Source organism: Rhamphochromis longiceps, linkage group LG5 (assembly GCF_057381845.1).
Source record: "Rhamphochromis longiceps isolate RC_006_pf linkage group LG5, R_longiceps_female_GT1.1, whole genome shotgun sequence".
In the NCBI taxonomy this organism is placed as follows: domain Eukaryota; kingdom Metazoa; phylum Chordata; class Actinopteri; order Cichliformes; family Cichlidae; genus Rhamphochromis; species Rhamphochromis longiceps.
This window is the reverse complement of record NC_140561.1, coordinates 35,406,116-35,417,432: the sequence shown is the minus strand read 5'-3', so window position 1 is coordinate 35,417,432 and position 11,317 is coordinate 35,406,116. Positions and strand designations below refer to the sequence as shown.

The 11,317-nt window shown below is 39.2% G+C and overlaps 1 protein-coding gene across 9 annotated transcripts; it reads right to left on the bottom strand.

Moving 5' to 3' along the window:
• Window positions 1-33: 33 nt before the first annotated feature.
• LOC146670469 (N-acetyltransferase 8-like) lies at window positions 34-7,482 on the bottom strand. 9 transcript variants are annotated; one of them, XM_085407364.1, is made up of 4 exons: window positions 5,815-7,478; window positions 5,527-5,613; window positions 4,759-4,827; window positions 36-3,678 (listed from the first exon to the last, which is right to left on the bottom strand). In XM_085407364.1, exon 4 carries the CDS (start codon window positions 3,665-3,667, stop codon window positions 3,002-3,004), a length of 666 nt encoding a protein of 221 aa, XP_085263490.1. In that variant the 5' UTR covers window positions 3,668-3,678; window positions 4,759-4,827; window positions 5,527-5,613; window positions 5,815-7,478; the 3' UTR covers window positions 36-3,001. The 9 variants fall into 9 exon arrangements, with proteins under 9 accessions (XP_085263498.1, XP_085263493.1, XP_085263494.1 ...); XM_085407363.1 differs by having other exon boundaries at window positions 6,968-7,478; XM_085407366.1 differs by having other exon boundaries at window positions 6,979-7,478.
• Window positions 7,483-11,317: the final 3,835 nt, after the last annotated feature.

Genomic DNA, 11,317 nt, shown 5'->3' with positions numbered 1-11,317 from the left:
CAAATATGATGAAACAGGAGTCACATGCATGCTACTGTACACATGCAACATACCTCACATACTTAGAAATTTCCACTCCCTTTGTTGTTTCCAGTATTTATTGATGTAGGATATATGCACAAGCAACATACAGATCGTCATGTGTTTAGCTTCGACCTCTCACCAGCTCTTACTTCTCATTTTACATGCAAAATTAGTCTCTGTTTGAATTGCAATGATTACATTTAATATATCTAATGAATACACGTTGAGTATAATTGTTCTGTTACTTTTTAATGTCATTTTAATTCTTAAGTTTGGTAAGTTAGTTTATAGACAGAAAATAAAGCAACATTAATTACCTAACCACTCTTAGAGTTACACCCATCTGGAAGGATCAAAGATAGGTACACAAGTGAGTAAAACTACAGACTGAGATGCTCTTTTTAAACCCTGATTCAGTACTCGTTTTGTTGTCTACAGTTTAATCCATAGCCAAGAAACAAGAGGCCATTTTGCTTCTTGCCTTACAAATTTCCATTTAAAGCATCTTGCTGCTAACATAGTTACCTGCATATACCAATTTGTCTACAGGTAAGGTTGTGACTTACAGTTTAGCATAAGTTTTGCACATAAAATACTTTTCAATTGATACAGTAATTGGTAGTAATAGTTTCCAATTTCTAAATGCTACAGGAGATACAACCAGCCTTTTTTTTTTTCTTCTTTCATTTGACTCTGGCAAGGATGACATGCCATCTCCAGGACCTCAGTGTTTTAACACTGTGGTGGAGTGTGGTTTGTGGCTCAGCTGCAAGGGATGGATCGAGCAGTGGGTTCGGGGGACGGTACCTCCACAGCTGAGGTCCATCACACAAACCACGCCTTCCCTATTTCAGTAGCTGCTGGGGCCCAGAAGAGATCTCTGAGGGTTGGAGAGGACAGCATTGACGGGAGTGCGCTGGAAAGCGTACAGCCTAAAACAAACTGCTATGTCTTATGGTCCTTGTGTCACAAACACATTTAACAGGTCTCACTCAGGTTCACCCCCTCAGCTGGCAGCAGAGCAGTAAATTAAAGTTAATCCAGGCACACCTGGTTCTGTTTTTATCTTCATACCTGTGTGTAATCACATGTGAAAAAAAATATTGACAGCAGTGAGCATGTTCACGTGGCAGCTGATTTGTGGCAGAAGTGAAGACAGTAAAGTTACCAAAAGGCCACAAAGAAAGTATGATTGAAATGAACCTGAATTTTCTTTAAATGAAATAATATTTTATTCTGTATAAGATGGTCTGTTACATAACAATCATCTTTTGTGTGACACATATATCAAAGGCTGTTTTTATCCTTTCCTTTTATATCTGGAGCCTGTTTTCTGTGACTGATGTAGATCATGCAGAAAAGTGGCATATTAACCCCTCATCATTCAGGTGTTCAGTAACCTGAGACATATGGCGTGCTCTCAGAAATGAAACACAAAATGACTAGAAGAATACTATACACACAAATATTGGTCTTTCCAGCACAGTTCCTACAATTTTCTGCCAATACTGATCAGTGTTGATTTAAATAATTTGTTCAGTTCTTAGAAAAACTATCAACCGGAAATCCACGTAAAACTGAATTTTACTGTACCGTGCCCAGGATACTCTATTTAGGATTCAAATATTTGGCACCCCCTAATGGTAAACTAGAAAAATAGGCAGACAACTCAAAAGTGTGTTTACACGAACAACAAAGTATCTCCTGAGCATAGAAAAATGCATATTTTGCTTCACTTAGAGGGGAATTAGTTTTCAGTACAGCATGGGAAAACACAAAAAACAATGGGAGGAGTCCTTGTGGTCTTTTGCTAACTGCAGGAGATACTATGTTTTTCCTTTCTGGTCTGAAAAATGACAAATCAAACCACATAGAATTTTTAAAATGTTGGAAGTTGTAATGAACACCAGCTACAGCAGTCAGTGAGTTTCAAACTGCTACCATTACCCATGAAAGGTTGTGCACTAGGTCATCTGTTATTGTTTCATATTCTGCATCACAGTCTATCACAACATATTCTAGGTGTAAAACTTGAGTTCACAAAGCATATTAGAAAATGTACTGTATTTACTTCCCAGCACTGTTGTTGGTGCACACATATTTTAAACTCCTAATACTTTCTGGTATAAAAGGAAGTAAATACAGTACAATATCAGTAAATACTGATTTTCATCAAAAGAGCTTCAGTGTTACTTAGATCAATAGTGTCCTCTGCTGTTCACATTCACATCTACAGTACAGGCTGGGGCACAACATACTGAATTTAGATTTGTGATTTAATTTTCAACATCATCAGTCTTAATAATCATGTCTTCATTTCATAAGCAAATATCTCAGTTATTCTGATTACATCAAGGAAAAAAGGTGTAAAACAATGGAAGAGTTTAATGAGAATTTTAAGTCCACTCTGATGCATATAAATTCTCTACGTTTGCCTTTTAAAAGTTAATGGTTTTATTATTAATATTATTACGACATGTATCTTTGTATCATGTGCTTACAATATGTTATCTGTATCTCAGTTATGACATTTTAAAACATTTCTTTCTTTCTTTTTTAAATGAATACAGCAGAAAGTGGTCAGTACATCTGATTACATTAAGTTATTCTAATCGTCACTGAAAAGTACACAATGTAAGGATTAACTGTTAAATCTTGGTTCACAGGACTGGAGCTGCTAATTGGCCTTATGTTGTTAACAGACAATTTTTGGGGGGCTTAAGGTGTAGTCAGAGAATATGTAAAGTACTCTATAAAGAGGAAACCAGGTTTTAGTAACAACATCTTGCTCCTTACTTTCAGATCTGTTCATAGTGCTTTGTCCTAAAGTATATAACAGATTTGGCATTTTTTTCCAAAGTTACACCTGAACAACGTTTTGGTTACAGTCAAGTTTAACCATTGCCAAATATTAAACCACTGTTAAGGAGGAGCCAAGCATGAAAACAACACACTGCTGATGAGTGTTATTTTTGATTTACAAGTATTTTTCCATCCTTATAATCGTGACCCTGGCCAGTGAAATGATCCAGGGAGCTGCCAGTCCTTTGACATTAGACAGGACACGGTTAAACCCCACTTTGCTGTACAGGGCCACAGCTGCCATTTGGGTGGAGGTAGTCTGCAACACCACCTTGGAGAAGCCCCGTTCTTTACAGAAGTCAACCGCGGTCTGAGTCAACCTAAAGCCGAGGCCCATCCGTCTATACTGTGGGAAAATGATCATTCTGAACATTTCCCCATACTTTTCTGTCCCACTGTGTTTAGCTACCACAGCCACCATACCAACAACCTGGGCTCTCGCTCCAACCTCAGCCACCCAGAAACAGTCATCAGGTCTGCTGAGGAAGTTCCCAGGGATGTCCTGCATGTCGTTGCGAAGTCTCACCCTGACGACGGTGGCATATACTTCATGACAGCAGTAGTAGATGAGACCTACCCAAGCTGCTGGGAACAGTACAGCTCCAAACACAGAGCCAAGGAGATAACCAACAACACACAGAGTCGAGGTGATGGTGAGGTAAAGGGGACTGGTCATGGCGTTATAGAAACATGGACGGATATGCTCCAAGATGCCAGTACTGAAGAGGGTGAGCACTGTGTCCTTGTCTGCAGGACGGTACCGACGGATCACCAGCTGCATGACGAAAGTAACTACAAGGAAAATCATAAAACAGTGAGAAATGCTGTTGTTATTTACACTACATTACTAAGCATGACCCTTAAGGAAAATTATTTTTAGTTTTTTACTTAGTTTCCTTTTTTGTAATTTAATTTGATTTTATTAAGTCTGCTTATGTGTAGCACTGTTTATGGTTGTGTTTAATACAACATTTAGCTGCCACGGGGCGATCTGCGCTAAGTTGCTGACGGAGATTTGCCGCGTTAATGCGGTTATGGCATTAACGTCATTTCGACGAGATCAACACTGACTGGGTTAAATAGCTCTCTATTAGGTTTTTGTGCTTGGCATGACTTTCAGATTCAGTTATTTATGTTACGATCTTAAAATGGAATCAATGTATTGTAAAAACAACACCCAACAGCCACTTTATTACAGGTGATACAACTGCTTGTTGACATACATTTTTAGCCAATCACATGGCAGTGACTCAAAACTAATTTGCAAGTAAACATGCTCACAATATGCTGCTGATATTCAAAGCAAGCATCAGAATGGGGAAGAAAGGTAATGTGAGTGACTTTGAATGACTGAAAGATTAATTGGCTCTGTTTTGAGTTTTGTTCAAAAAAGAATGACTTCATATAGGGAAAAATATATATCACATGTGCAGAACACCTTAAACTAGTTTTTTAATTAAGCAGCAAGGCATAACAAAATCAGGGCTGTATCAAGACACGAGGACTAAACCCCAATTCAACCAGACCAAGAACTGATCCAGAATTAAAACAGGACACAACAGTTCAAAATCAGGACTACTTGGGACTTAACCAAGACAGAACCAGAATCAGAACTAGATGATAGTAGCACTAAAAATCATCATAGACCTGCACTACATTTATTTTTTAATTTTACCAAAGTACAATATTTAGATTGAGAAAGGTTTATATAATTATTTAGCCTTGTTGTGCAAACAAGCCTGCATAACTTAATAAATATAGAATTTGAAAAATAACAAACCTAAAAAGAAACACTAGGTATGAGATACATGAGTACCTATGATACGGTGATACTTTTGGTAAACAACCATTTGACTAACATGTGTGTCTCACCTGCTCTTGTTCATCTCTGTTCTGTCCTCATTCTCCATCTCCCTCTCTGTTCCTCTCTCCCTCTTTGTGCTGACAATCATCAAATATACAGATATTTACAAACTCTTCAGATCAAAACACAAACACTTTTTAATTGTAACATCAAATCAGACTAAATGTTTATTTTTTTAGATTGATAAATATAAAAAACATATTTGTTAACTTTAAGAGTAAAGAGAGAAATCGTCTGTATTTCTTAATTGCAAATGGCACCAAATTGTATTCAAAATTGAGCCACACTTATGGAGCTCCACAGTTCTTTTCCTGGTGTTTTGGTTGACATCTCTTGATTTTCCCATGTCACAGAAACAGGCTCTGTGTTTTGCCTTATATGCATCCACAGCTGTGCCACCTGTTTACTCACATGGACTCTACTAACCTATCAGAAGCTTCTTCAGCTCAGAATGGAATCGTCTGGAGTTTTCTTATTAATTAACAATAAACTTAGTGTACATGTACTCCTAAATTTGATGAAAGTGATAAAAAACAGAAAGCTCTGTCTCTCTTTATTGTGACATTTAACTAATTCAAAAGATATTTCAATATTTATCTAAAACAAAAGTTTACTCTAAATTGATGTTGTGCAGTAAAAATGTTTTATGTTTTCTCCCTAAAGTGTAAATATCTGGTTACAAATGTGAATATCCTGCTGTGTACTGAAATTCCTCTTGTTTTGCATACAAATATACTGAACAACATACAAAGCATAATATATAAAATAACATTTACCTGAGTTTTTCTTTGAAAGAAGCCTCTAATGTCCATTCTTATATTTCAGTACATAACTGAAACCGATTTAGTCGGGGAGGGTAAGAACTGAAAATATGAAATAAACACACGTAAGCTAAGACTCTCTAAAAAAAAAAAATAGCATTTGTTCGGCTTTTCATTTCGCCATTTGTTGATTCACTTGAAGAGCAAGTAACTATTGGTCAAGTGATCAGTTTGATATCAATCTTTCGTGATGCACCGTCATATTTACATTATTTGTACGGTACGAATGATTTGCTTTGGTACCTGGTCAAACTTAAGCTCTCCTTAGTATGGCTGGCTCCGTCTCTCCAACAGCGCACTGACGGGAAGCAGCTGCCCCGCCCCCTCGCTCAGTCGCTTAGTGCCTGAGCTTGGATCATACCAATATCAGGGGGGGATTCACGCACAGTCGTAAATTCCCACAGTGTGCACTATGTGCTTCGAATATTGTGTGTACTTTTTGTTTTATACAGTTGTCAGCCAGGCATCTAACTATGAAAAAATTGCACTCCAAAATACCCCGGGCTTCTGACAAAACAACCCGGGCTTAAGCCCAGTAAGCCACCCCCACGCTCCGCCCCTGGTTTTCACACAGCTGAATAAACGTCAAACTGAAAACTGATTAAACAGAAGTGTGAGACGGTCGAGAGTTTACGCCAGCGTCCGGTTATATTTTAGATAGCAAGGAGCAGACGGCAGTTTCACTCCACCGAGGGAGCTCGTGCCGTATACCCGTCTTTCTTTAGACCGCGAAGGCCCGGGTCCTCGGGTGGAAGCAGCCTCTGAATTTGGACACCCCCGCTGTATCCGGACATTTAACGTATTTTATCCGATAAATAAACACTGTAAAATGTATTTATCCCCACCCCAACAGCATTTTTGAATGTCTCCCTAGTGTGGCCACAACACCTCACCTTTTTTTCCCCACATGTATGGCAAACCACGTCTCAGTTTTTGTGGAGGTAAAATAGGTTCGCACATGACTCCAATTACGCTCAGTCATTGTTGTGAGTGCGCACGCCAAGGGGCTGCGAAACAGACAGCCTATTTCGCAAATGACTATGAAAGGCGGAAGAGGAAGTAGTTCCTTTGAATGTAGACAATCCGAATGTTATAGTTTCTTTCCACTGTGTTCCTGTTAATGATAAACTACAAATTTACCCTAAATTACTAAAATATCGATATTTTAATGTGAGAATCGATTCTAGAACATAAATGATTGGTATCGGAGGAATCGATATTTCAGGATCGATCCGCACATCACTATCATTCAGCAACAGCACAGGCCCGTTCGTGCACCATCAACAGCTCTCTAACAGACCTTACCCAACTTAATAAAAAAACGAAACAAGAAGCGATTATATGAGTTGCTGTGTAACACATTTGTCTGCTAGCCATATTACAATCGCACAATTACCTCTGCCTTACGTTAGTGAACTTGCACAGGTTGATCCTTCATGAGAAGAGTTCACACGAAACAATGAAGAAGCGCAGCAACACCGTGAATCAGCTCAACTTCTAGACTGGTTAATAAAACACAAAAGCAGCACAAAGGCTTGACTCTCAAAGCCCATGTAATACTTCGATGGGATGATTCGGTTCAAAGTACAGCTGTAAAAGTGTTAAACATCCTCTACTGTTACACAAAAATGTTACACAAAGTCAACCATGCAGAAAGTTTTCCTAATCCACGCCATTATCCTGCAGAAATCACAACCTTCCAACAACCTGCGGGGCCGAAAAACGAAGGCAACGCGGAAGTGTCAAAAATCGCGGAAATTATGGTTCAGCGGGAGTAGCGCTTTTGCAGTCTATCTGGGGGCTGGCCAGTCTATCTGCAGAGAGCATGTGAACGCTGGCGACAGTGTGAACAACTCGCAATCAATATTTCTGTGAGTTACCATCAAAAAACTGAAATACAGCTCATGGCTTCTTCTTCTTTGTGTTTAACGGCGGTTGGCAACCAACGTAAAGGAGGGGCTCATGTCATCTCAGTCCTAATTTATACTTATGAAGTGAGCTGCATAGTCCACTGTTAACGTAGTTGCCAGTGTTGTATATTAAAAAGAAAGATAATCTGCTAAAAAGGGATTTGCACTTATGCCATTTCTTGTGTAACAAAGATTCTTCTGTTATCTGTGGGAAGAATAAAACATCAAAATTCATGTTTCGACAGTAGTATCATGTGGAGATCGCTTTACAGTCTCTTCGGGCTGGTTTTCATATTTGCTTTGTGTTGTCAACTTTGTGTTCATAAACACTGCAAAAGGGATTCTATATGTGTCCTCATTTGAATAAGGATTTATGTTGGTGTGTGGGACTGTAACCTTAGGTTTATAATGTTATCTGGTAATTATGTGACAGTGCATTTCAGGCCATTTTATGGAGTAACAGGAAAGTAATGTAAAAAAATAGTGTACCAAACTACTTTCTTTGGCAGGTGATTAATTTAAGAAAAGTAATACATGTCTAATACATTACCTGTACGGTCTACAGACATTGTACACTACTTTTCATGATTAACAACCCCAAAAGTGGTTATGCTGTGCAAACATTTTTAATGTAGGTGAGGAAAAAATTCTGTAAACAAAGAATGCTTTCAAAAATAGAAGTGTCAATCATTTATTTTCATCAATCAACAAAATGCAGTGAATGAACAAAAGAGAAATCTAAATCAAATCAATATTTGGTGTGACCACCTTTTGCCTTTAAAACAGCATCAGTTCTTCTGGGCACACTTGCCCACAGGAACTCGGCTGATAGGTTGCTCCAAACATTTTGGAGAACTACCCACAGATCTTCTGTGGATGCATCCTTCCTCACATCCTTCTGTCTCTTCATGTAATCCCAGTCACACTAAATGTTTTTGTGATCAAGGCTTTGTGGGGGCCATACCATCAATTCCAGTACTTCTTGTTCTTCTTTACACTGAAGATAGTTCTTAATGACTTTGGCTTTATGTCTGGGGTCGTCGTCCTACTGCAGAATACATTTGGGGACAATAAACAATCATTTATATTTCTGAAAGCATTCTTTGTTTACAGCATTTTTTCACACCTGCCTAAAACTTTTGCAGAGTGTATATATACACACGTATATATATATATATATATATGTGTGTGTGTGTGTGTGTGTGTGTATATATATATGTGTGTGTGTGTGTGTGTGTGTGTGTATATATATATATATATATATATATATATATATATATATATATATGTGTGTGTGTGTGTGTGTGTGTGTGTGTGTGTGTGTGTGTGTGTATATATATATATATATATATATATATATATATATATATATATATATATATATGGGCGATCGTGGCTCAAGAGCTGGGAGCTCGCCTTGTAATCGGAAGGTTGCCGGTTCGAGCCCTGGCTTGGACAGTCTCGGTCGTGTCCTTGGGCAAGACACTTCACCCGTTGCCTACTGGTGGTGGTCAGAGGGCCCGGTGGCGCCAGTGTCCGGCAGCCTCGCCTCTGTCAGTGCGCCCCAGGGTGGCTGTGGCTACAATGTAGCTTGCCATCACCAGTGTGTGAATGTGTGTGTGAATGGGTGGATGACTGGATATGTAAAGCGCTTTAGGGTCCTTAGGGACTAGTAAAGCGCTATACAAATACAGGCCATTTACCATTTATATGTATATATATATATACAGCTCCAGCTCAGTCAGATTAGATGGACAGCATTTGTGAACAGCAGTTTTCAGGTCCTTGTCCTGCTGGAAGATGAACCTCCGCCCCAGTCTCAAGTCTTTTGCAGACTCCAAGAGGTTTTCTTCCTAGATTGCCCTGTATTTGGCTCCATCCATCTTCCCATCAACTCTGACCAGCTTCCCTGTCCCTGCTGAAGAGAAGCACCCCCAGAACATGATGCTGCCACCACCATATTTGACAGTGGGGATGGTGTGTTCAGAGTGATGTGCAGTGTTAGTTTTCCGCCACACATAGCGCTTTGCATTTTGGCCAAAAAGTTCCATTATGGTCTCATCTGACCAGAGCACCACATGTTTGCTGTGTCCCCCACATGGCTTGTGGCAAACTGCAAACGGGACTTCTTATGGTTTTCTGTTAACAATGGCTTTCTTCTTGCCACTCTTCCATAAAGGCCAACTTTGTGCAGTGCACGCTTCCGTTTCTGAATGATCGCTTGAACAGTGCTCCGTGGGATGTTCAAGGCTTGGGAAATCTTTTTGTAGCCTAAGCCTGCTATATTAAATTTCTCAATAACTTTATCCCTGACCTGTCTGGTGTGTTCTTTGGACTTCATGGTGTTGTTGCTCCCAATATTCTCTTAGACAACCTCTGAGGCCGTCACAGAGCAGCTGTATTTGTACTGACATTAGATTACACACAGGTGCACTCTAGTCATTAGCACTCATCAGGCAATGTCTATGGGCAACTGACTGCACTCAGACCAAAGGGGGCTGAATAATTACGCACACCCCACTTTGCAGTTATTTATTTGTAAAAAATGTTTGGAATCATGTATGATTTTCGTTCCACTTCTCACGTGTACACCACTTTGTGTTGGTCTTTCATGTGGAATTCCAATAAAATTGATTCATGTTTGTGGCTGTAATGTGACAAAATGTGAGAAAGTTCAAGGGGGCCGAATACTTTTGCAAGCCACTGTACGCATTGACATAGACGGCTTCCTTATTTAACCTCCCTCTGAGGTTTGCAATCTGGGTGTCAATTTAGACTCCACTCTTTCATTCCGTGCTTATGTCAAATCTGTCACCTAAGCAGCTTTTTTCCACCTAATGAACATCTCTTGAATTCGGGCATCACTCACTGACTCTATAGCAGAGACTCATCCATGCATTTGTCACCACCAAGCTGGACTACTGAAATGCAGTCCTGTTTGGGATTTCCACTAAAGCCCTGGATAGCCTCCAGTATGTCCAGAAGGCTTTTAACAGTCTGGAAGGCTTCTAACAGGCACTAAGCTCTGGGAACATATTACCCACACCCTCATTAATCTCCACTGGCTTCCGGTCAAGTCACACATTACTTACGAGATTCTTCTTCTCACTTACAAATCCCTCAATGCCCTGGCACCTCAATATGTCTCTGACCTCCTGGAACCATACACACAGTCTCGGATGCTACGGTCCTCATCCATGGGACTTCTCAAACCTCATCTCTTCAACAAAACCTTCAACCTCTAGCTTTTTAGCTAAGCATCCTTGGGGTTTTTTGAAAGGCGCTATACAAATCAAAGTTATTATTAATGGACTTTCACAGGAGATACTATTATTTTCCTTTCTATTGTGACAAATGACAAATCAAATCATATTTTAAAATGTTGGAAGTTTTAATGCACAGCATCTACAGCAGTCAGTGAGTTTCAAACGATTTTGATTACCCATGAACTGCCGTGCACTAGCTCATTTGTTATTGTTTCACATGCTGCATCATAGCCAATCACAACATATTCTAGATGTAAAACTTGAGTTTAAACGGCATATTAGCAAATGTACTGTATTTACTTTCCAGCACTGTTTATGGTGCAGTTATATTTTAAACATCTAATACTTCCTTGTAGAAAAGGAAGTGAATGCTGTATAATATCAGAAATAAATTATTTTCATCAAAGGAGCTTCAGTGTTAGTCAGGTCAGTAGCGCCCTCTGCTGTTCACATCCATATCCACAGTATAGATTTGGGTACAACATACTGAATTTAAAAATCAAATCTTCATTTCATAAGCAAATTAAAATCCTTGTTATTAAGATTTTTACATACTTTGTATCATGTGCT

Coding starts and splice junctions, on each gene's coding strand:
- LOC146670469 (XM_085407372.1), bottom strand. CDS start 3,667: ATGCAGCTGGTGATCCGTCGGTACCGTCCTGCAGACAAGGACACAGTG.